The sequence below is a fragment of the Manacus vitellinus genome, unplaced genomic scaffold (assembly GCF_001715985.3).
Source record: "Manacus vitellinus isolate BGI_N305 unplaced genomic scaffold, ASM171598v3 scaffold_5_pilon, whole genome shotgun sequence".
Classification (NCBI taxonomy): domain Eukaryota; kingdom Metazoa; phylum Chordata; class Aves; order Passeriformes; family Pipridae; genus Manacus; species Manacus vitellinus.
This window is the reverse complement of record NW_021940682.1, coordinates 11,837,945-11,859,522: the sequence shown is the minus strand read 5'-3', so window position 1 is coordinate 11,859,522 and position 21,578 is coordinate 11,837,945. Positions and strand designations below refer to the sequence as shown.

The window sequence follows — 21,578 nt, the reverse complement described above, 5'->3', positions numbered from 1 at the left end:
CACCCTTTATGAGAAAGGCCCAGTTTTAACTCAGATAATCAGGCTCAGCTCAGTTTCTTCTCCTGTGCCCAGCCTTGCCACCACTGCTGGGGGAACATGGGAGTGAGAAGAACCTTTTTCCCCTCTCAAAGCCCAGTTCTTCTCTGTCCAACTCATTCAGTTTGCAGCTGCTTTTCAACCCCCTCCCAGGCTGGCGCTCACCACACCCTGCAAAAGCCACAGTGCCCAAGGGTGTTTCTCAGGATGATGAGATGTGCCTCCTGGGCACAGTGCTGCGAATTTCACTTTGGGTTTGCCTGTCATCTGGGCAACAGATAGGGAAATCAAGACCTTCCCAGTGCTCTGTCTTGGGTCGAGGGGAAACATAGTGCTGTCATGGTCCCTGGAGAACAGAATTTTGTTATACTCTTTATCTTCCTTGGCCAGGGAGGAGGCAAGAGCACTATAGCACTTGGGAGGTTGACCAAGCCAGGATAAACTAGGGAGCACATAAAACATTACTCCATCTCAAAGGGAGGACAGAGGTGTGGTCTTATCTCTGGACCTGCAAGATGATTTTCACAGGAGGTCTAGCACACTGTAACTTGGAGTGTGAAGATATGGGTACTCATATCCAGAAGCAGGTTTGTTGATGTCAAGTGTTAGGGAAGGGAAGACGTGCCCTGTTGGGAGCAGAGCTGAATCCCCCTAGAGTTTGCCCTACCACCTGTGAGAAAGATGTGACCCTGGTCTTTTTGAGAGTCTATTTCTCTGGAGGTAAAGTCATGACAGAAAAAAGTTCCAACAGGGGTACTTAGCCTGGAGGCAGCGCTTATCTCTTGTAGGGCTAAGGTAGAAAAAGTTCACATCCTGAGGGCAAGAAAAGCTCGAAAGTAGGCAATGAACTCTGACCCTGGCTGAGGTCTGTCTATCACTTCCACAATTGTGTCAGTGCAGAGGTGACAACACTTCAATTGGGCTAGGGTTTGGGGGAAGAGCACATTTTTTCACTGGAGATATGGACCATGCAGACAGGGTTCCAGTGAGGTAAGAGAGAGTGGGATGGAAGGACAATCTCAGATACATTGTGCAGGGCAGTCTGGACTGGGAGATGTAAATGGAGCTCAGTCTAATTGCCTCTCCACAAAGAAGCCCATCTCCAGGGTTGAACAGCTTGCAGACACCTTCAATCAGAGCAGGAGGACCGCTCTTTGAAGCTACCCAGGGGAGGAGGGTTATCCTGTGCTCTTGCGCACATCCTACACAGGCGGTTTCCCTTGATGTGTCTGGCATGGCCAACATAAATGTCCCTACACCTAACACAGTAGCAGTCAGCGTGCCTCACTGCTGTCTGGCAGCTCTGATCTCACCACCCACATAGACACTGCATCTCCAGTCCCACCAATTCCCCAGGCTATTTCTCTGGGAGAAGCATTCACACCCTCAGGCAGTTTCCACTTAACATCTGGCAATTACAATCCACTCACCTATCTCCCAGTGAAGACTGACTTGGTGGGCATTTCAGGCCTGAAAGAAGAGGCCATCAAGGAGAAGGAGATGTGTGGCATAGAGTCATTGAACAGCCAAGGCAGCCTGGACTCAAACAGGGAGGATGACAGAGCCACTCTCATCCTGACCCTCACTCTCTGCAATGTGAGGAAGATTGAGCTCTCTAGGGCAGCCAAAGTCTTTGAGGTACAGACATCATCATTCCCTTCCTTCACTGAGCCCTCTCTTCTGCTTCTATTGCTTTCACGTCTCCCACTCTGCATCTCTCCGTCTCTCACCCTTCTGCTTCCTGCATGACTTATTCCTTGTCCTGCCTTCCCCCTTTTCTCATTGTCCTGGTTTTGCTACAGCTGCTAAGAGTTTTCTGGTCTCATGGGTGAAGAGGGAGAGTGCTCTGGAGGGAGGGAGTATCTGGGCACTGTCCTTTAGAAGAATCAACATTTTATGTAAGGGTGGTTTAGAGGACATACCAATCTATTATTTCTTTCTAGCAGTTGTGGTGGCCGGCAGAGGGGTGCGCTATGGGGATGTTAGAAGCCAGTGAATTTTCTCTGCATATTTGGCAGGAGATACAAAGAATACAGAAGCTGTAAACCACATAGGCATTATGTAGTCTGGGCAGCTGAAGTACCCCTACCAGGTGCTCACTCTCATTTGGGAAACTGAATAACTCAAAAGAAAAGTATTGTATTTGTTACTTATTTTTAATAGTTCACCATTATTTAATGATTATGGTGTTATTATGCATCAATAGATCTGCTTTCATGCTGTGAGGGTTTTAAGAGTTACCCAGCCACTCCTTTGTTATTTCAGCACAGATAAAATTCTACAGCCAACAGTATCTCATCTTTCATCTCCATCTGTCTCTACCCAACTCTACAGTGTCTAATTTTTAGCCCTGCCTGTATTTTAGCTCTTTCTAAACCAGATATTATTGGACTTCTTTGCTTAACGTGTACTTCTTGTTAATACCTCTTTTAGTCACCTTTTAAAGACATCATAGAAACGTATGTAGACTTACCTGGATTTGGAGAAGCTTCATCATATGAACATTTGTCTCTTGCAGGTGTTTGAAACTCAGATCTATCATTTTGAAACCCGGCGAGCCAAAAAGCCCAAGAAGTCTGCTGATGATCTTGACATTTTCATTGAATGTGAAGTTCACAGTGCTGATGTTAGTATTCTTATCACCTCCTTAAAGAGAGTAGCAGAGGATGTGAAAACTAGCAGAGAAGACAAAGGTAAGAAATGTATGCATCTGTTAGTGTCATTCTTTTGGATGAAGTTGTTTAGATTTAGCTTCCTCTTCATAATAGTAATTTAATTTGTCTGGTAAGCAGGTGAGTGCACATTCATTTTTTGTCCCTGCATGACTATTTTCCATTCCCATTGGTGCAGAATTAGAGGTACTTCATCCTAGCCAGTGGAACTGAGGTGAGAAAAGTGTTTCAGTGAAAAGGGAGATGAGAAGGAGAGAGCAGCCAATCAAAAAGCTGAAGAGAAACGAGAAACTCCTCAATGACAGGAAGATTGTGTGCTGAGAACTGAGAGGTATTGTGCAGAGAGATTGCAGAGATCGTGTGAGAGAGATTGTGTGCAGAGAACTGATTGCTTCAAGGCAGACATATACACTTGATGGGGATGCAATGACATAGCAAAGGGTCTGAATGTTTCATTTGCTTGTAGTGTATTGCATTGGTTTTGATAAAATAGTTTATGCCTGTTTATGGTGTCCTGGCTACTGCTGTCTGTGTCCAGTAGGACTGTCTGGAGGCACATTGTTTCTTCACTGGAAAGACCTAAATGCAACAAACTGTGAGAAGCTTGTAGAATGCAAAAGGGAAAGGGCCAACAGAAAGTCTGGCCAGGTACCAGAAGGTACCGGTCAGGCTGGGAGAATCAAGGAAAGAGTTTCTTGAAGAGAACAGCCCTGCTGCCATATCTGTAGTAACAGAGCATCAGGCATTTTCCCAGGCACATGAAAAGCTTGGAGGTTTGGAGGTTGTGCAGCTTCGCAGGTTACACTTCAGGAACAGTATTTCATCTGGCAGAGTGCTGGAGTAACAAGTGGTTACTGCACTGCCTGTGGTCTATTAAGCCACTATCCCTACCAGTCATCAGGGTGTTGAGTTTGCCAGAGGTAGACGGGCATTTTTCCTGTTTACAGGCAGGCAGAGGATGGGTAAGTACAACAAGCTGATAAGAGACCTTGAATACAATTCTGAGGATGACAGAGGTGTCCCTGGCAGATGAGAAGGCTGAGGGTTCAGCTCACAAGTTGAGTTTTCTGAATATAGAATTAGTATGGTTTTTCCCGTCCTTGACAAGGCCAGACAGATATTCCCAGAGTGCTTTTGACTAATACAGACTTGTTTGGGCATCTTTGGGTGTTTGAAATTCAACTTCAGGCTAGTGGTAAGATGTAGCCCATGGCAAGCTGTACTCTTGGGACTGGAGGCTATCAAAAGGACTTCATTATAATCAGGGAAACTCGAGAGCCAAAGAGGGTTGCGGAGATGGAGAAGCATTTCTTTAGGATTTCCTTGTGACTTGAAAGGTTTAAGGTATGCCAGGACTAGGAACTACAGTCAAAAGAAGGAAAAGTTACAAAAGGGTGTGTTTATGTTTAGTTCCATAGGGAATAGGCAAGATGTGTATGGGACATGGGATGGAGGAGATATGATCAGGTGCCAGTTTTGAGGAGATATGACTACAGATGACAGGATTATAATCTTGCATGCAGAGCCATTGATACAGCCAGAGACAAAAGCTCAGAAAAAAAATTCTGGGTAGACATAAGACATCTGTCAGACTAATATTTCTGACTTCTTATCACAGAATTGGCCATAATGCATGGAAGAGCTGTAATTTCCCAAACCTCAGTGTGTATTTGTAGCCTTGTACCTTTCCGAATTGGTTGTGCCTGGGTATAATATAATATGGCAAAAATTAAATTTACTATTAAGTATAGAGATGTCTGGTCTTTTGTGAAGTATGAGGTTAAGATAACCCCAAATAGACCTTTCTCAGCTGTAACAGAGGAAGTTTTATTACAGTCTCAGTCTGACCTCAGAAAGTGATATTAACCTTGTCTTTTTTCAATACTTTTCTCAGTTCGTTGGTTGTAAATGCTGGCACTTATGTTAAAATGATCAAACTTTATTTTTATTTTAGTCACTGGAAAAGGTCCCTACTTCCTGGGAAAGAAGCTGTTTGGAAATTCAGCTAAAGCTAGAATAATGTTGCTAAAAAAAAAAAAAAAAACAGCCAAAAGGAAAAAACTTGAAGTCAGGATACTTTTTGGTCTGTTTTATTTCTAGGAATTTTAGAAATTTCATGTTTTCCCTTTAAAATATTGTTTCATTTCCAAAGGTATGAAAATGTAAGACTACTTCTTAGACAAGATCAAAATATAGAAATAAATTTGCTGTCCTCTGTCAAACAGAACATCACATTTGCTTAAAAAACCCATTTTTGTCTTTAAAAATTGCATTTACTAAGTAAAACTGAGAGAATATCTTCAACTTAATTTCAGATAATTTTTCATCCAGTCTACTGCTTTGGTCTGCAAACAAAGTCAGCTAGTGACATGTATGACGACTATGGTGACATGTAAATATGAATATTCTTAGATATTGCTGAAAAGAAAATTTGTAATCTTCAGCACAACTTTTATTTTCTGTGTCTTTTAAAAATTATTTGATCCTATCTCATTTAACTCTCCCTGCTTTTTCTCCAGTACCCTGGTTCCCCAGAAAAATCCAAGATCTGGACAAGTGTCACCATCTGATCACTAAGTATGATCCCAGTTTGGACCATGGTCATCCTGTAAGTTAAACATTACTGTAATTTCATTTTTAAAAGAGAAGTTCTCTGTAGAGAGATTTTTGTAAGGAAAATTTCAGGAGTAAAGAAATACCCATGAAAGAACAGAAAAAATAAAGGGCCAGTGAAGGCTGATCTTCAGTAAATTTAGAGACTGTATGAGACCCTACATGAATGGACCATGAAAAAGGTTTTACTGACAAGCTTTATGTGTGTACTCTTAGCCTCATCATAAGCACAGACTCTAAGAGAAGGAAGAGGAAAAATGCACTGTAGAGTCCTGCTCTAGTGATAATAATAGTAAGGCAAAATACTGGGAACAAACTAACAAACAAACAAACATTTGTTTCTCATCAAAGTTTTCAAGCTTTAGTACAGATGAGATATGAGTTAGATGCAGACACAAAACAGGCTCCAAAAGGCCATTTGCAGATTGACAAGGTAGGTCCAGAAGTGTTGTGTTCTGTCAAGCATCACATAGAAGTGATGCATGACAAAGAAAAAGAGCACATATTTTGCACTGAAAAATGTGGGAAAAATTTAGATGGGTGTCAACAGAATCTACAAGACAGATTTTGTCATTCCCTTCTCTATATGTCTGAATTCTATTTAGGTGCTATTGTTAACATACACAATGTTATGTTGTGAATTATGTACAGTAATGTGTATCACAAAAAAACCCCCTTTTCAAGTCTACAAGTGTCTCTTCTATTTTTGAGAATCACTTTTTACACTATAATTCTCTGGGAGAGCTTCATAACCTCCTTAACCAGGACATCTTTCATTCTTCCTCATATCTTTCTGAAACAGTCTAAGTATTTGTAATTTTCCTGAGCTAGCTCTGAGGCTGTTTCTCATTAGATAAATGAACACATATTGAGAATTCTTTGAACTGGACTAAGTTCCCCTCTTACTTTGCCAAAGAGAAGGTATGAGCTCTGAAGAAGATGAGAGAAAGCAGCAGTGGTGCAGAGTTAACAAAATATTGACTGGGGATAAATCTGCAGAACGCAGTGCAATTTAGAAATCCTTAAGTTGAAACAAGTTACCTCAGGCACTGAACACCACTTGTCTGTGGAAGGAGAGAACACAACGTGGGCTGATTTACTGTGCTTCTGAGCAAGGCTCAAAAATGGACAGGTTGGAGGAAAGTATCAAATAAGCTGAGGTAAAGGTAGCTCAGCAAAGATTTTGCATATACATTTACTATCAAATACACATTTTGGGCTGTCTATATCCAACGGGTTCATAATTTCTTTTCTTACTTTCTCTTTAATGGTCAAAAAATCAAACTGATGTCACTGTGACACCAGTCCCTGGGGCACCCTGATAGTGGCTGCAGTGGCCTCCCAGAGAGGCTCCTGCTGTTCAGAGGGCGGGTACAGAGCCCTTGGAACAGCAGGGGCAAAGCTGATATGTCACAGCATCTATGTGAGTCTGTCCCAATGGCTTTTCATGTGTTTTGAATGGACTTGTTACAGTGGCATCTGAATGAACACATTATCCCTAACACATGACAAAATAAACGTACTCTCAGGATCCAGCTCTTTCCTCAGATTCACGCACACAATACTCATTAACTGCAGTGTTACTGGTATTATTGCTGCACTGAAAATTATGTGAATGAACCTAGGGGACATATTTGGCTTGTAGTATGAAAAGTGATTCCAGTAAATTCTGAATATTTTAGGATAATAAATATTTGCACAGTGATGCTGAACAACGCTGTTTTATGAGTTATATTAGTATACAGTTCCAGATTTCAGATTTAATTCCTATTATGAATGATGTAAAGTTAAAAGGAACATGATTCCACAGCTCTGTTCATATTCAATAGCTGGCAAAGATTGCTTGAAATTTAACTTCTAGTAAACACGGAAGAGGCAGAAAGAAAACTCTGGTGTTTGATGGGTAAACTTCCCCTTTAAACAGATACCACTGAATCCCTCTTTATCGTAACATAGTAATAAATGGGCAAGGGGGAATTGAGTGCTCAGCCTGTACTTCCTACAGACCCAGTGGTGGTTTCAGTGATTTCTAGCCAGTGAGGGCCTGTTCTTTGCCCAAAGCACAGGGTATCGTGCAGGGGCAGTGTACCTTCTCTGGCAAGTTGGATAGGCTTGGTGCCATTGTGTCCATCACAGCCAGATATTGCAACCTTCGTGCTTAGCGAAGGAAAGAAGTGATTCAGATTCAACTCTTCCCCAGTGTAAGCAATAGCCCTCTTTCTATCCCATTTTTAATGTGATTTGCATCTAAATTTGATGGTAAGTGTGTGATGGTAAGTGTGTGATTCTGCAATGAAGTGTTTATATAAGTCACAGCCCACAAATTTTCAAAATGTCACAGATAAAACTGACTGCAGACTTTGGCTTACCCTGTTCATAAGGCTCAAGATTCATTGCCTCAGAAAACAACCTATTTGAGGCCTAGTTTTTCTGAGTGCCTCTGTTAGCACATTTATTTATGACCACAAATCTCTCTTAATGTAAAATTTTTTTCAAATTATTTTCTAACTCAGGGGTATGCTGACCTGGAGTATAAGAAACGGAGGGCATTCTTTGCTGATCTTGCCTTGAACTACAGAGTGTAAGTACCAGGCTGCTGAAGGGAGAGTTCAGTGTGTGCTTTCAGACTTCATGTGGAAGAAATATCAGAGATATAATCTTTTGTCAGTGTATCAATGGGGCCACTTTTTAGAGAACAGAATTCAGCAACAAAAGTTTTCACTCCATGTTAAATAGACTTTTGTCACAACACAGCAAATGTATCTTAAATAAAAATCTTAAGATTGCATTCATATCTCCTTCAGTGCTGCATTTTGTCTTAGCAGAGGTGATTTCAATACGACTCTTTAATTTCAATTTTGCAGGTCCTTTCAGGACTAGGTTCTGAGCTGAGACTAATCTTTTTCAAGGAAATACAAGGAAAATTTTTAGGAACATATTTTTGACAATGAAAAGCAATTTACTATTTTTGTTATTTGCTTTACTAAATGCCTCTGTCTATGCACATTAGCTACTGAAAACCCTAAAAACCTCTCAGTTCTCAAGTAGGTGATTGAAAATATTTCTGCCTTTATGTCTAAACAAATCTTCACCAGAATTACACTGCTGTCTGACAGAGTAAATCAAATGTACATGTAGAACTGGTTGTGGATTATCAGTCTCATGGTGTCCAAGAACTGCTGAAATCTCCCAAGTCTTGTGTACATTTGAGTACAGTTTTCTCTCCTTTATCAAATATCACACCCAACACATCTCAGAACAGCACAAAACCAGACACTGAACAGACTCAGAGCTACTGAAGAAGCAACAGTGAGGAAGAGGAGGGAAGACCACCTCTCAGAGAAGTCAGTGATAACCACACAGAGTTTGCCTGGGCAGCTCTCTGCTAATGAGTTTATGAATGATTCTCCGTGATGGTACTGGCTGATGACATCCTCCAGGGATGGACCCTCCAGGCACACACTGCATTTTGGCATGTAGATTACCCTCAGCAGAGGTAAGAGAAAGCCTCTTATTCCCTCTGTGAAGCAGAACACAGCTCCCTTTCTTACCATATCCTTCTGTTTCTTCCCCACATTGTAACAGAGGAGAGAATGCACACATTAAAGCCTACCAAGACAAATAAGTTGTTAATTATTTACTATTTTGCTGTTTGTTTGTCTTCATTACAACAAATATCCATATATCAATTATACCTGGAAACTGACCTTTGTTAGACAGGTCTTATTTCTTCTCTTCATTGCAGGGGAGACCCTTTGCCTCTCATCGAGTACACAGCGCAGGAGACGGCAACTTGGTGAGTTTGGTACTTAGGGTCCAACTCCTGGACCATTCCACTGCAGTCCCAGGAAAGACATGCAATGTGAGACAGTTATAACGTCTTAAGACTGTATTTATCCATCTCAAATTTTACTCCTTTGTCAAAAATCATCTTCTGGTCATTTGTTTTGCAGAAAGCTCTTCTTGGGGTTGGTCTTAATTATTCACTTTCTAGAGCAAAATGCATTTTTCTCACCTTCTCCCAGCCTGCTGATCCCATCAAGATATCAGAACCCAGAAAACACCCGGAGCCTATAGCATAACTTCTAACTGACCTCAAATCTACCACAGCTGTGATGCTTACAGAAATATCACCTTTCTAAGCCTGTTACCAGGAAAAAATGCCCACTAGCAGTATGGAAGTTTACTCACAGGATGTGGCTAATTCAATATTCACAGGACGGAAGAGCTTTGCTTATTATCCTTCAAGTATTCATTCCTGTTAACCTGAATATATATATAATTCTCTCAAAATGAAGGTAAATTCTGAAGTACCCTTCCAGGATACTTCATTTACACTGTAAAAGGGCCTTTGATACCATATGAAATGATGGCAAGTTTTTTATAAGGGTGCAGCATTTCTTTACTGGGGCTTTGTTTCTCCTGAAGATTCGCCACTCAAAAAAAAAAAAAAAAAAAGACCCCAAATATCTGCCAGAGAACTACACAAAATTAAGCCAATTCAAAGTATATTTGTAAATATTATGTGAAGTATGTGGCAGATTTGAAAGAAAACAGAGTCCTTATTTCACATCCCTCTGTTTCCTCTTTCTCCCACTAACTAACAAATCTCAGTAAGCAGTAATAATTACACATTGGTATGATACTACAAAGCATAAATACATCCAAAATCTCAATTAAAAGCAGAGTCCTGGGATTGTGCAAGGTGCCACATGTGCACATAATAAGAGAGAGTCTTTGTTCAGAAAAGTTTACAATTTAAATGGAAAGACAGCCTAAAGACGGGGAAAAGAAAGAATGAAGACCCCATTTTATAAATGTGCAACTGAAAACACTAGACCTTAAGTGATTTGCCCAAAATTATGTACAAAGTTTATTTCAATGCCAGAAATTAAATCCATAGACTAGATGTCTCTTGCCAGAACCTCAACTACGCTTTCATTCCATCTTTTTCAATGCTTACTTTATTTTAAATAAAATCTACTGTACCATAGAAATCCACAACCGCATATAAACCTTGCATCCAATTCATCCAGGAGGTCACATTTTTATTAAGCTCAAATAGCTTTTTATAGCATCTTTCAATAGTCAAAGATTGATGGTCGGTGTCATGTTCATGATTGCTACCACCGGCCAACAACCTTGGCATGAAATGGTGTGTGTGAATGTCATTTTTAAGAAAATTTAATTTTGTGTTCTTTCCTGTTTTGGTCTTTTTTTGCCAACCTTCGTCATTCCAGCTCTTCTCCACCTAGAATTAGACCCATTGTGGTAACTAAATAGACCTTCAAAGGAGTATCTGCCCATTTCCCCATACAGCCAGCCTCAGCAACCCAGGTTGTCTTGTTATGTAAAACTGTTTCCAAAATTAGAGTTCCCAGTTGTTCTCATGGCCCCCTGAGGCTGTGCCCTGAGGTCAGGCTGCATTACAGCACAACTTAATTGAGCACTATGCAATTGAACAGGAAATTTATACCACAGACTAAATTCCCTTGGTGTCACTCTTCAGAGTTGTTGGATGCCTTCAGTTTGTAGCAACATGGTTATAAAAATGAAAACTAATCCAGTGAAGAAATACGACTTTCAGAAAACAGAGGGTACAGATGATCTGAGTTTTTGTTTTCAAAGCAACTTCTTGGAAGGTCCTGAAACTAAGTAGTCACAGAAGACACCTTATGGGTAACAGCTGTATAAGAAAAATGGAGAATTCAGGACAAAACTATGGGGATGCACCTGTCACATCTTCATAATAAAGCTGAACAGTGCCACTTTTTTCCTAAAAGAGCAATGAAATTTATGTTAAATAGGTTATTGCCATCAAAGTCGTACCAGTGGCTGGCTTCATGCTTCATTATGAGGCTCCTTTCTAGAGTACTTCATAGACTGTGCTTTCAGCAGTTCTTCTTTCCATCTCTGAACTGAAGTACCATCAAGTAGCAGCTTAATGGTCCTTTGAGTGAGAGCACTTCCTTACAGTAGGCATTACAACTATTTGAGACACTACATTAGGGCAAGCTAAGTAATCATCTGGAAATATCTGCTACTCTCTTGATTTTGGAACATACTTAGAGGATTGCCTTAGAGGTACTTAGAGAGGAGGAACACTTAGCTTTGGATAATTCATCACTAATCTCTGAGACTGCCTACATTTCTGTGGAAGTCAATGTTTGGACACACAGTAGAATGACACTTTGATAAAGGGGACCATATGTGCAGAAGCATAAACAAGGCTGCTCTCTCTAGACTCTAATCTGGGTATGAACTGTGTACTGGTTCAAATCCCATGCAATCCCACTGAAGCCCGTAGTATTCTGTGAGGAAATAAGCCAGGGCAACACTTGAACTTTAGTCTTCATTTTTTCCTAATTCTTCCATGGAAATGACCCGGTCTCCTGTGGTTTTTGCAATAGTGACAGCAGCCACTGTTCCCCTCTGTTCTTTTAAATTAAGGGGGTTTTCCTCCCCCCCTTACTTCTGGTTCATTACTCCCACACCATGTAAGACATTCATACAAATTAAGAGAACCATTACCAGGGACTGGCTATCACCTCCATAGCAACAATAGCATCACAAAAAAAACCCCAACAATACAAAAACAACAAAAGGTCATTTCCCGTACCCAGCATTTCCAAGAATGATCTCAGTTTTCATAAAACAGTGTTTATAAAGTTGCTAACACCCTAGGGCCATGTGTGAACAAAAATAACTATTTCTATAAGGTTCTTTGCCATCCTATTACTACTTGTTTATTTTGCAAGATCTAAATATATTCCAAACCACAGCTCTAAATCCAAGCACCATCTAGTTACATATATTTTTCTTCGGCTGGTCTTTTTTTGTATAATGGGCTAAATGCTTCAAGAAACTTGCATATCTTTGAAATACATAGCCTGTGCCAGGCATTTTGAACTGTAAAAGTATGAATCTCTTTGCCTGTCCAGATACTACTCTTCAGTATCAGAAGATGTGCTTTTTAAGGAGGAGGTGTGCAAGTGACAAATATAGGCTAGGCCTACGCATGGAGAAAGAGGGACCAGCGTTTCAAGTTGTACCCCAAGACAGAGAGGGGGGGAATATGTGATTCATTCTATTCCTAAACTGAACAACAAAGTATCACAGGCTCAGCTCTCTCCCTGGGATTTCCCTGTTACCTCTAACACCCTGAGCAAGAAGCAAGAAACACTTCTGTCTTGGAATTAGAGTTCTGTTACATTAAAGGAGGATGTAGGAAGACATAAAAAGGATTTTTTAACAGAATCCACCTTCTGAAGGAAAAGTGAAACAACAACTCCTTCTGGTTTGCTACATCTGTCCACTCATCAGCTTCCAAGCACCAGGTGTCCCAAGTGCAGATTTTTAGACCATGATGTGTACTGAGGTTTTGCACCTCTCTAGATCTGTAGACAGGACAGATAATACTGCTTTTTTAAGGTGGATCATGCTATACAGTTTTTGCTTTTCAGGAAAGAAGTCTACAGGAAGCTGAGAAGCCTTTACCCTACTCACGCCTGTACACAGTACCTGGATGCTTTCCAGCAGCTGGAGAGGTACTGTGGCTACCAGGAAGATAACATACCTCAACTCCAGGATGTCTCCAGATTTTTAAAAGGTTAGTCATTATAAACCATGGTTTATTCTAGGATTTCCTGCATATATCTGTGCACCACATACAGACACAAACCATCTCCTAGGACACAAGCTGGTGTGCAGAGCTGATTAGTTATAACATTCCCTCATGCAAGATGAGCTGTAGCACAGGACATTCATACCAGGTGTATCTGGGGACCAGGTGGTAAATAAGTTTGTGTGTGGCTGCAGTTGGTGTGGCACTAATCAGTTCATCCCAGTGCTAGCAGCGGTACAGTCACAGCTGCACACTGCTCAACATGACTTCCACACACAGGGTTTTTTTATGCATTTGGCTGTGTTTTATGCTTCTAAAAGCCCTACTGCTAGTAAGAGCCAAACACAAGTACAGGTACATATTTTTTTCCAATGTATGAGACGGGATGGCAATGTATACTAGAGAAAATTATTTCCAGGTGGTCCTGCTGGCCAATCAGCAGCTGCCTTGAAACAACTCTGCTTCTTTCTGTCTCCACAGCACCATTTGCCACACTGACCTCTGTGATACCTACCAGGTGGCTGACAGAAGAGCACAAACGCTGTGGTTGTGGTCTGTAAAGGCATAAGGAAGTGACTTTAGATCAAAGGACACACAAGATTGCTAGGCTGACCTGTCTGCTGTTAGCTGGGGTCTGACTAGCAAAGAGCAGAAGAGGAAGGGAGCCTGCATTACTTTTGTGAGGCTACAGGCTGCATAGATTCCCAAGGCTAGGTGCTCTGTGTGAATCACTTGATTATCAAGAATGACTAAAGAAAGGTCACCTTTAAAACCTCCTTATTCCTTCTTAGTGAAAAGAAGATGTGCTAGAGATAAGACAGCTAATCACTATGATGAAATAAATAATAAAAAATATAGCTTAACTTTAAATAAATTATGTTTAAACATACTGTTCAGGAGATCAAGTGATCTGCTACGTATAACAGTAGGGGATGCTAGTAAGCTTGAATAAGCTTTCTGTTGCTGAAGAGTTTTCTAAAATGTTGCCATTTTTAGAGAAGATTAAGCTACTCAATGACAAGGTTTTAAGTGTACTTCTAGTGGAAGGGAGGGGAGGGTTGCCATATGAAAAGCATCTCCCATGAGCACCATCGCACCCAGCTGTAGGAATTTTTCTGTGTATACATTATGTATTTTCTCATATGTCTTCCCTTCTATTCAGATCTCCATCTTACTCCTCTCCTATAGTAACTGGGCTGATTAATATTTTTTCTCATGAAGTAGTTGATTTCATCTCTTTTCATTTACGCAGTAGGTGACAGCAGGGAGCTCCAGAAATCATGTGATCCTAACTTGATTACCACAAATATTCATATTCTTTAAGTGAAATAGATGATTTCAAAATGGGAGAATTTAGGGTAATGTAAGACTACCCTGTCATAATACTATTTGTATTGTTCATGTTGGCTGACAGGATTTGATTGCCTGGAGTCTGCTCACTTCTTTCATAGGTTCTGGTTCTAAATTTTCTCTGAGTCAAACAAGTTGTCATCTGAAAAAAAAAAAAAAGGCAGCAATTCTCAAAAATCTGCCAATAATGGTTGGGAAGATGTTCACAGGTGACTAGTGTAAGCTAATCATCTGAACTATTCTGATTGGGAACAAGACTTAGGCATTTCAGAGACATTTTATTCCATGCTGGAACGGATGTCTAAGGAAAAAGGAAAGAATGGCTCTTGGGGCCACTGGTCCTACCCTCCTTAAACTGTAGATAAAACTTGGATTAGTTTAGCCTACAGGTTATGCATGAATAGAACAAAATTTTTTCAAAAGAGTTGTGTTAACAGCTAGACACAATTAAGATTGAGGAAACTATTTTAGTCCCATTATGGGGGCTTTGAACTGATATCTTACCTAGCTTTCTTCTAATAAGGTCATATCACTATGTAGAATAGTTTCTAGATTAGTATGAATACTGACATTATTGCAAGGCCCCTTTGTAACAAACAGGCTGAATCAGAAGCATTTGCAAGGTCTAAAAATCTGTGTTAAAGACAACCTCATGCCAAGTAGCCACTGGCTGAGGCATATGATTTATAAGGAGTTATAAGTAGTGATTTATTACTAATTGGTTGGCTTTTACTACCAGTGTTAGCAAGACCAGAATTTTTGCTTCTTCACAAGTCATAAATCAACTGTGTGCTTAGGCTCTTTCCTGTGTTACAGTTGTGCAGTGCTCAACCAACCACAGCTTAACCAAGCTATAGGCTGTGATGTGTCTCCTTGGCATACAGTGCACATATTTCAATTATAACCTATGTGGAGATGCGTAGTGCAGTTCCTCCTGTCACTGGTGAGCTCTGAACTGTCCCATTCTCCCATTTAGGACATAAATCCCAGCATGAATCTCTGCTAAATACTGCCTTAAAGAACTGGAATATTCTTTAGCATATGTGATGATAAGATCTAAATAGAATAGAATAGAATAGAAATAGAATAGAAATAGAATAGAATAGAATAGAATAGAATAGAATAGAATAGAATAGAATAGAATAGAATAGAATAATTTCAGTGGGAAGGGATCTACAGTGATCATTTGGCCCAACTGCCAGGCCAATTCAGGGCTGACCAAAAGTTAAAGCACGTCATTAAGGTCGTTGACCTTAATAAAACACTGACAGGCTTGGGCCATTAACCACTTTTCTAGGAAGCCTATTTCAGTGTTTGACCACTCTGCAAGTGAAGAAACATTTCCATTCTGAACCTCCTCTAGAACAGCTTTGAAAATAATAAACTACAGGAATAGAGAGAAAGAGAGAGAGAGTGGGAGAGAGAGAGTGAGGGATATAGCAGAGTGAAAATGAGCATGTGACAACCAGCCCACAAAGCCAGATAAACTTTCATCTTCTCTTTTACTCGGCAATATCTGTGAACCTAAGAAAGCAATTGCTTTTGTCTTCAATACAAGATCTCTCTAGTGTTACCTGGCTGTTAGTGACATTGGTTTGAACAGAAATGAACTATACATCATAAATATTTCATAATTAGTTAAAGGGGTTTTAAATGGTTAACCATGGCAAGTGGTTTGCCATTTAACATGGCAAGTGTTTTTCTAAAGGGTTAAGTAGATGAACCTAGGCACATCTTTCTTTCTAGGAAAGATGTTTGGATTTAGGCAGTCATTGTCCTCCACAGCTGGAAGACATTACAGTCAGTGAATTCAAGCAAGCTCATACTACAATGCACAGGCTGCGTGTATACACTAGTTTTTAGGCCAAGAATTAAGCCTTGCAGATCACTTTAGGTCAACTACTCAAGACCTTCTTTTCAAGTCATTTTGATTTCACAGATCTTTTGGCAGCAGGTTCCACCAGCCACACCCCTAATTTTCTACTAATTGCTTATTTTATTGTGCAGTAATGAAATAGAAGTTCAAATTTTGCAGATGTTACCTTCAGCAAATAACTTTTTCCTATGGTTTTCAAGGCAACTGGCCAAGTCTGTTCCATCAGCAGACTGTCTGATACACTGGCCTATGTTTAAAAGGGTATCTCAAGGAACACAGGCTGTAATTTTCATTTTCCCTCCTGCTCCTCCAACATGGATGCTACAACAATATAAATTTCCCTAGATTCTTTCGTAGTCCTTCCAAAACTGAGTTACGTAGATCTTGGTTTTTAGCTAGTGCAGTTTTCAGTTCACTCAGACTCAGAATTCAGCTGAAAGATTACCGAATTCTGAGATTTTCACATTCTTCTGGGTTGACTTAGTATGGCATCAGCAGCAAGGGATTACCTACCCTTCTTGTGTCAGTTCCTGGCCAGTACTTAAGGAGACATAGTTGCCAGTCTATTTCCCCAACCCCCCTGCTTTCTTAACTGAGGAGGGGGGAGAATACAACCACTTATGATTCAGCTTTGTGGCAGTTCTGTACCCATTACCTTTGAATTCAGTGGAGCAACAGAAGGTAACTGTGGCAAATGCCCACCATCTAGTCCATCACAATGTCAGGTAGAAGCACTCTTTGCTGTCCCCTCATTTATGTATTGCTTCATATGTTTGTCACTTCTAATTCTTTGAAGCATCCTTTTTTCTTTCTTTTTATTTCTCTCTCTACTTTTTTTTCTTTTTTAATGAGAAATAGCCTCATAGAGTAAGACAAGAAATTCTGAAAGAAACATTAAAAAACAAATCAAAACAAATCTTGTAAATGGCTTGGTTTCTGGGTGGGATTTTTTTGTTTGTTTACATAAAAAAAATTAGGTTCCTGGCTTCATGACACAATAGAATATGGGTAGAGAAGGGAGAATAAAGCCATTTCTGTTTTTTTTAAAATGTAGTTTTATGCTTTAAAGAAGTTGAAATGTCATTTATGGGAGCTGAGAATGCAACACAGATTTTGAATATAAGACTTCAAAAAGATTATCATTGGCTCACTTTGAAAGCAGTGATTTTCAATTTTCTTAGCTTTGCAGACCACCAACATGTTTCCCATGGAAATGTAGATTGTGTGTTCTGTTGACTATCAGACTGGTTATTTTGTTAGTCATCTCTCACAGACCTTTCATAGTAATGCAGGGTGTCCTGGGGTAACACTGGTAGCACAAGCTGAAATTGAAGTGCAAGAGTATGGCATTGTTCTGTCCTGTTCTATGGACATATGCAAAGCAAAATGTGTATGATCGCATCAATGGGAGGCTGTGTAGTTCTAGACAAACATAATGGTAAAACAAACAAACAAACAAAAATCCAACAAAACAAATTAAAAAAAAACCTGGGAAAAATAAGTGAAAGCACTCTTGGAGACTCTGATATTAAATGGTTAAGGGCTAAATTCCAGGACCCTTATCTCTGACGATGACCCATTGCTCTTTCTCCTGCATGTTCCCATTCTAATGAAGTTCAGGCAGAAAGACAAAATTGATAGCAAGTTTTGACAGTGCCCCAATAGTTATGTGGAGCATGCACTGACAAAGGGAAATTAAATGGAATAGTATACTCCAATTCTACCTCTGGGTTATGTTGAACTATGCCAACTGAGGAATAGAAAAATTGCCCTAATAGAGCAGACCCATGATCCACCTACTTCTATCTTCAACAGTGCAAAGTACCAGAAGTTTCAGTGCAGGGAAGAAGAAAGTTTTCAGGAGAGGGCTAAACAGTAACCTAGATTCAGGGAAGAGCCAGGTGCTCTCAGACAAGGGTAGGGGTGGGTTGTGTCACTTGTCTAACTCCTGTTTTTCTTTTACATGTGCTAGACGGGAAGTGAGAGAGATAATCCAAGAATTAATAGACAAGCCAGAATGGAAATTGCAGGTTCTGTTCCCTGCTTGATCATAAGGATCACGTGTGACCTCAGACACACCACTGCCGTGTGGGACATAGTACATAAATGTGTGTAAATGTGCTAAAAATGTGAACTGGGATAGGCAGTACTCCCATACCTCATATCATGGCTGTGTGTATGCATGTAGGATGGATGGCTAAGTGATTTGATGCTGCAGTAACTGGTCCCATAGCAGTACAGGGGCAAACCAACAATGATAAGCTAGGGTTTACCTACTATGCTTGGTGAAGGGACATATTAGGTCCCTATTTCTGGGGCAGTTAACCCTAGAAATGCCTAAGTTTGGTCTCCCTTCCCTTTGCAGAGAGAACAGGTTTCCAGCTGAGACCAGCTGCAGGACTTCTGTCTGCTCGTGACTTCCTTGCCAGCCTGGCATTCCGTGTCTTCCCGTGCACGCAGTATATAAGGCATTTCTCTTCTCCTATGCATTCCCCAGAACCGTAAGTTTGATGCTCTGGAGTAATCCCATCCTTCTGAATGTGTTGGGGATGATTCTCTTGGGAATGGCCCTGGAGTTCTATCCAGTAGTCCACAGAATGAAACAATTTAGGAAACTGGTAGCTGGAGAGTTAGAAGGGGAAGTCATGCATGAGAGGGTGTGGTTCTCTGTCTCTCTTGCAAAGTTGTCTGGGGAAGGAAAAGACTGGAGAATATCTGGTTTAATCTTTTCATACTGCCTTCAGTTACCATCTGCTGGGGTTTGATTTCCTGCTGTGAAACTCTCCCAGTAAGTGCTGGCCAGACAACAGCAATAACATTTCATGAGAAATTACAAGTTCACACAGACGCTTTTGTTGTATCCTGGGACAAAATAGGGGCCTTTCAAAGATGTTGTGACATAGAAGGTTGGTGTCCATGCCATCCCAAGTGAGACAATAGACAAGGTAGCAGGGGGCAGATGGCTTCCCATGGCAGAAGGGAATGTTCTGTCACACTCCTTGTAGAGCCAGGACAGGTATGGAGGCATCCACTGCGAAGCAGCTCTTGTACTAGCTCCCTTTGGGGTCTGTTGGCTAAAGTTCTTCATGGGAAGTTAATGAAAGGCAGAAAAAGAAGCCTTTAACAGACATGAAGGTCACTTATTTTTCAGAGACTGTTGCCATGAGTTGCTGGGTCATGTTCCCATGCTAGCTGACAAGGAGTTTGCCCACTTTTCACAGGTAAGAAGCTTGTTCTGCTGGCTGTTTAAGCAACTGCTCTGGATAGCAGGCCAAATGTGCCTTAAATACATGCAGCTTACCATAAAATGCAATTTTAAGACTGGATTGTGCCTGAATCACTACCTCCAGGGGTGGTGGGCTAGCAGCACTCTGGGAGACATTTACTCCAAGGGAGTGGTAGCGCTGCTCCCTACAGACGTGGTGTAAAAGGAAGGGCAGGGAGTGCTTGTGGGACTTCTCTGTGTGGGAGGGCTATGTCAGTCCGGAGAAGGATGTCTCTGTGGTGCTGGTGGTGGAGCTTTACTGACAATGTTGCTCTCCTGGCTTCCTGTCCTGCACCACATGAACCTAAACAGCAACAGCCGCTGAGCCCCCAAGCTGGTTCTGTCTCTGGATATACATTTTTATCTCACATGAGACTTTAATTGTGTCCATCACCACGTCATTCATCAGAGCTCTTTTTCCTTTTACAACTCACCAGATTCTCACAGCATTGCTCACACTGGAGAGCAGGCTTCAAAAAGCAAACCAAGCTTATTTGTACAATAAGGGAGTATTTAGTGTCAGACCCAAGTGAACTCAACAACCTTGCATAATTAAAGACTTCAGAACTATGAATGTTGCTCAAAACCATAACAGAGGGAAGAAGGTAACTCATTGTCCAGGTTTATCAATCAGTGGCTAATGTGGAAACTGGCAATAGGATCAGAGGGGTAACGTGATGAAGGTTCTTGTCAGAATATTTTGAAAAGAAAATCAGTTCAACTCATCTAATGTGGTTTCCAGTTGTATCAACTTGAATACATGGCAGTTACCCTTTTGCTCATAGATATTGGTTATTATCAGAATCAGAGGAGTACTGCTTTAAATATCCTAGACCTCTATAATTTATTCTGGAAGAAACCTCTTCAGTTTAGTTCAATACCAGAACTCAAGACACATTAGAAATAGAATTTTATAGCAATTTCACAGCTTTCAGTTTTCTCCTTTTCCCATCAATAACACAGACTATACAACATGGGATCACATTAAGTGAATTTTCACATTTCACTTTATTTTTCCCACAAAGTGTTTTCACAGTTGAAATTCACCCCATGAAAATTCTTTTTCATTCCATTCAACATGAGATGATGAATGGTAAAAGTGCCCTAATTTTGTTTGTTTGCTGCATGATATGGCTTCTGGGACAGCAAAAAAGAGACATCTACAGATTTCTATTGTGAGAAGAGCATTTAACAGGAAGCACAGATAAAAGTAAACAGAACCCTCCCTACACAGATCTGACCCACTCATAAAGGCTCTCAGAAGGAGTGAGAGACAGAAAGGTAATGGCAAAGATAAAACCCACCTTGCTGTCCTTCCTTCTCTTGCCTCCATTTAAATCTCTGTCTGGGATAGAGAGTCCAGAATTAAACCAAGAGACGGTTAATTTTACACAGAGAACACTGAGGATTAAACACTCATCTAATGTGGCTCCCAGTGGTATGTAGCTGGGGGCCAGGGAGAGGTAGGCATCCTGGAAGCCATAGAAGGTCATTTTGGGTGACAAAAACAATGAATAGTTCATGCTATTCATGCTAGAAATTATGTGGTCCTCCCCCTTCCCCTCTTTCTCTCCCTTGGGCTGAATAATCACACTAGTGTAACACTGCCTGCTTGCTTACTTGCTTTAGGATATTGGACTGGCTTCTCTTGGATCATCTGAAGTGGAGATTGAGAAACTGGCCACAGTAAGTACAGATGGCAGTTTAATATTGGAGACAAACCCCAAACAATTCACTGCATATCCCTTACTATGCAGGGAAGGTTCTTCTTGTGTCTCAGGTTAACTACACAATGGGAGCATCCTAACCTCCTCCACAGGTTAGGAAGGTTCTGGAGCAGAGACTGGAGTCCCTCTGGGGGAACACAGAAGCATGTAATTCCACCTGAGAATACACTTACGCTTCTGGATTTTATAAGAATATATTTCTTAAGCTGAGTTTTTACAATTTCAGCCACAGGATGGTCCCAACTCACTTTCCAGATTTACCCAATAGACTAGATATCAAATGTGATACCTGAATTTTCTCCTACACAAGGTGCAGAGAACCATCAGAATTTGATTCACCTCATATTTATTAACCTCACAAAATAGGGGAGCACTTAACAGCAATTTGAGAGTAGGTACTGTCATTCTGTTCTGA

At 40.7% G+C, this 21,578-nt stretch overlaps 1 protein-coding gene across 1 annotated transcript in view; it reads left to right on the top strand.

Moving 5' to 3' along the window:
• The first annotated feature begins 997 nt into the window (after positions 1–997).
• LOC103761387 (tyrosine 3-monooxygenase) overlaps positions 998–21,578 on the top strand; it is a 30,319-nt gene continuing 9,738 nt past the window's right edge. The window contains exons 1-10 of the mRNA XM_008927987.1: positions 998–1,026; positions 1,338–1,674; positions 2,555–2,729; positions 5,228–5,316; positions 7,835–7,902; positions 9,067–9,117; positions 12,785–12,930; positions 18,537–18,672; positions 19,323–19,392; positions 21,066–21,122. Of these exons, the coding sequence (XP_008926235.1) occupies positions 998–1,026; positions 1,338–1,674; positions 2,555–2,729; positions 5,228–5,316; positions 7,835–7,902; positions 9,067–9,117; positions 12,785–12,930; positions 18,537–18,672; positions 19,323–19,392; positions 21,066–21,122 (1,158 nt within the window). The remainder of the gene's footprint in view (positions 1,027–1,337; positions 1,675–2,554; positions 2,730–5,227; positions 5,317–7,834; positions 7,903–9,066; positions 9,118–12,784; positions 12,931–18,536; positions 18,673–19,322; positions 19,393–21,065; positions 21,123–21,578) is intronic.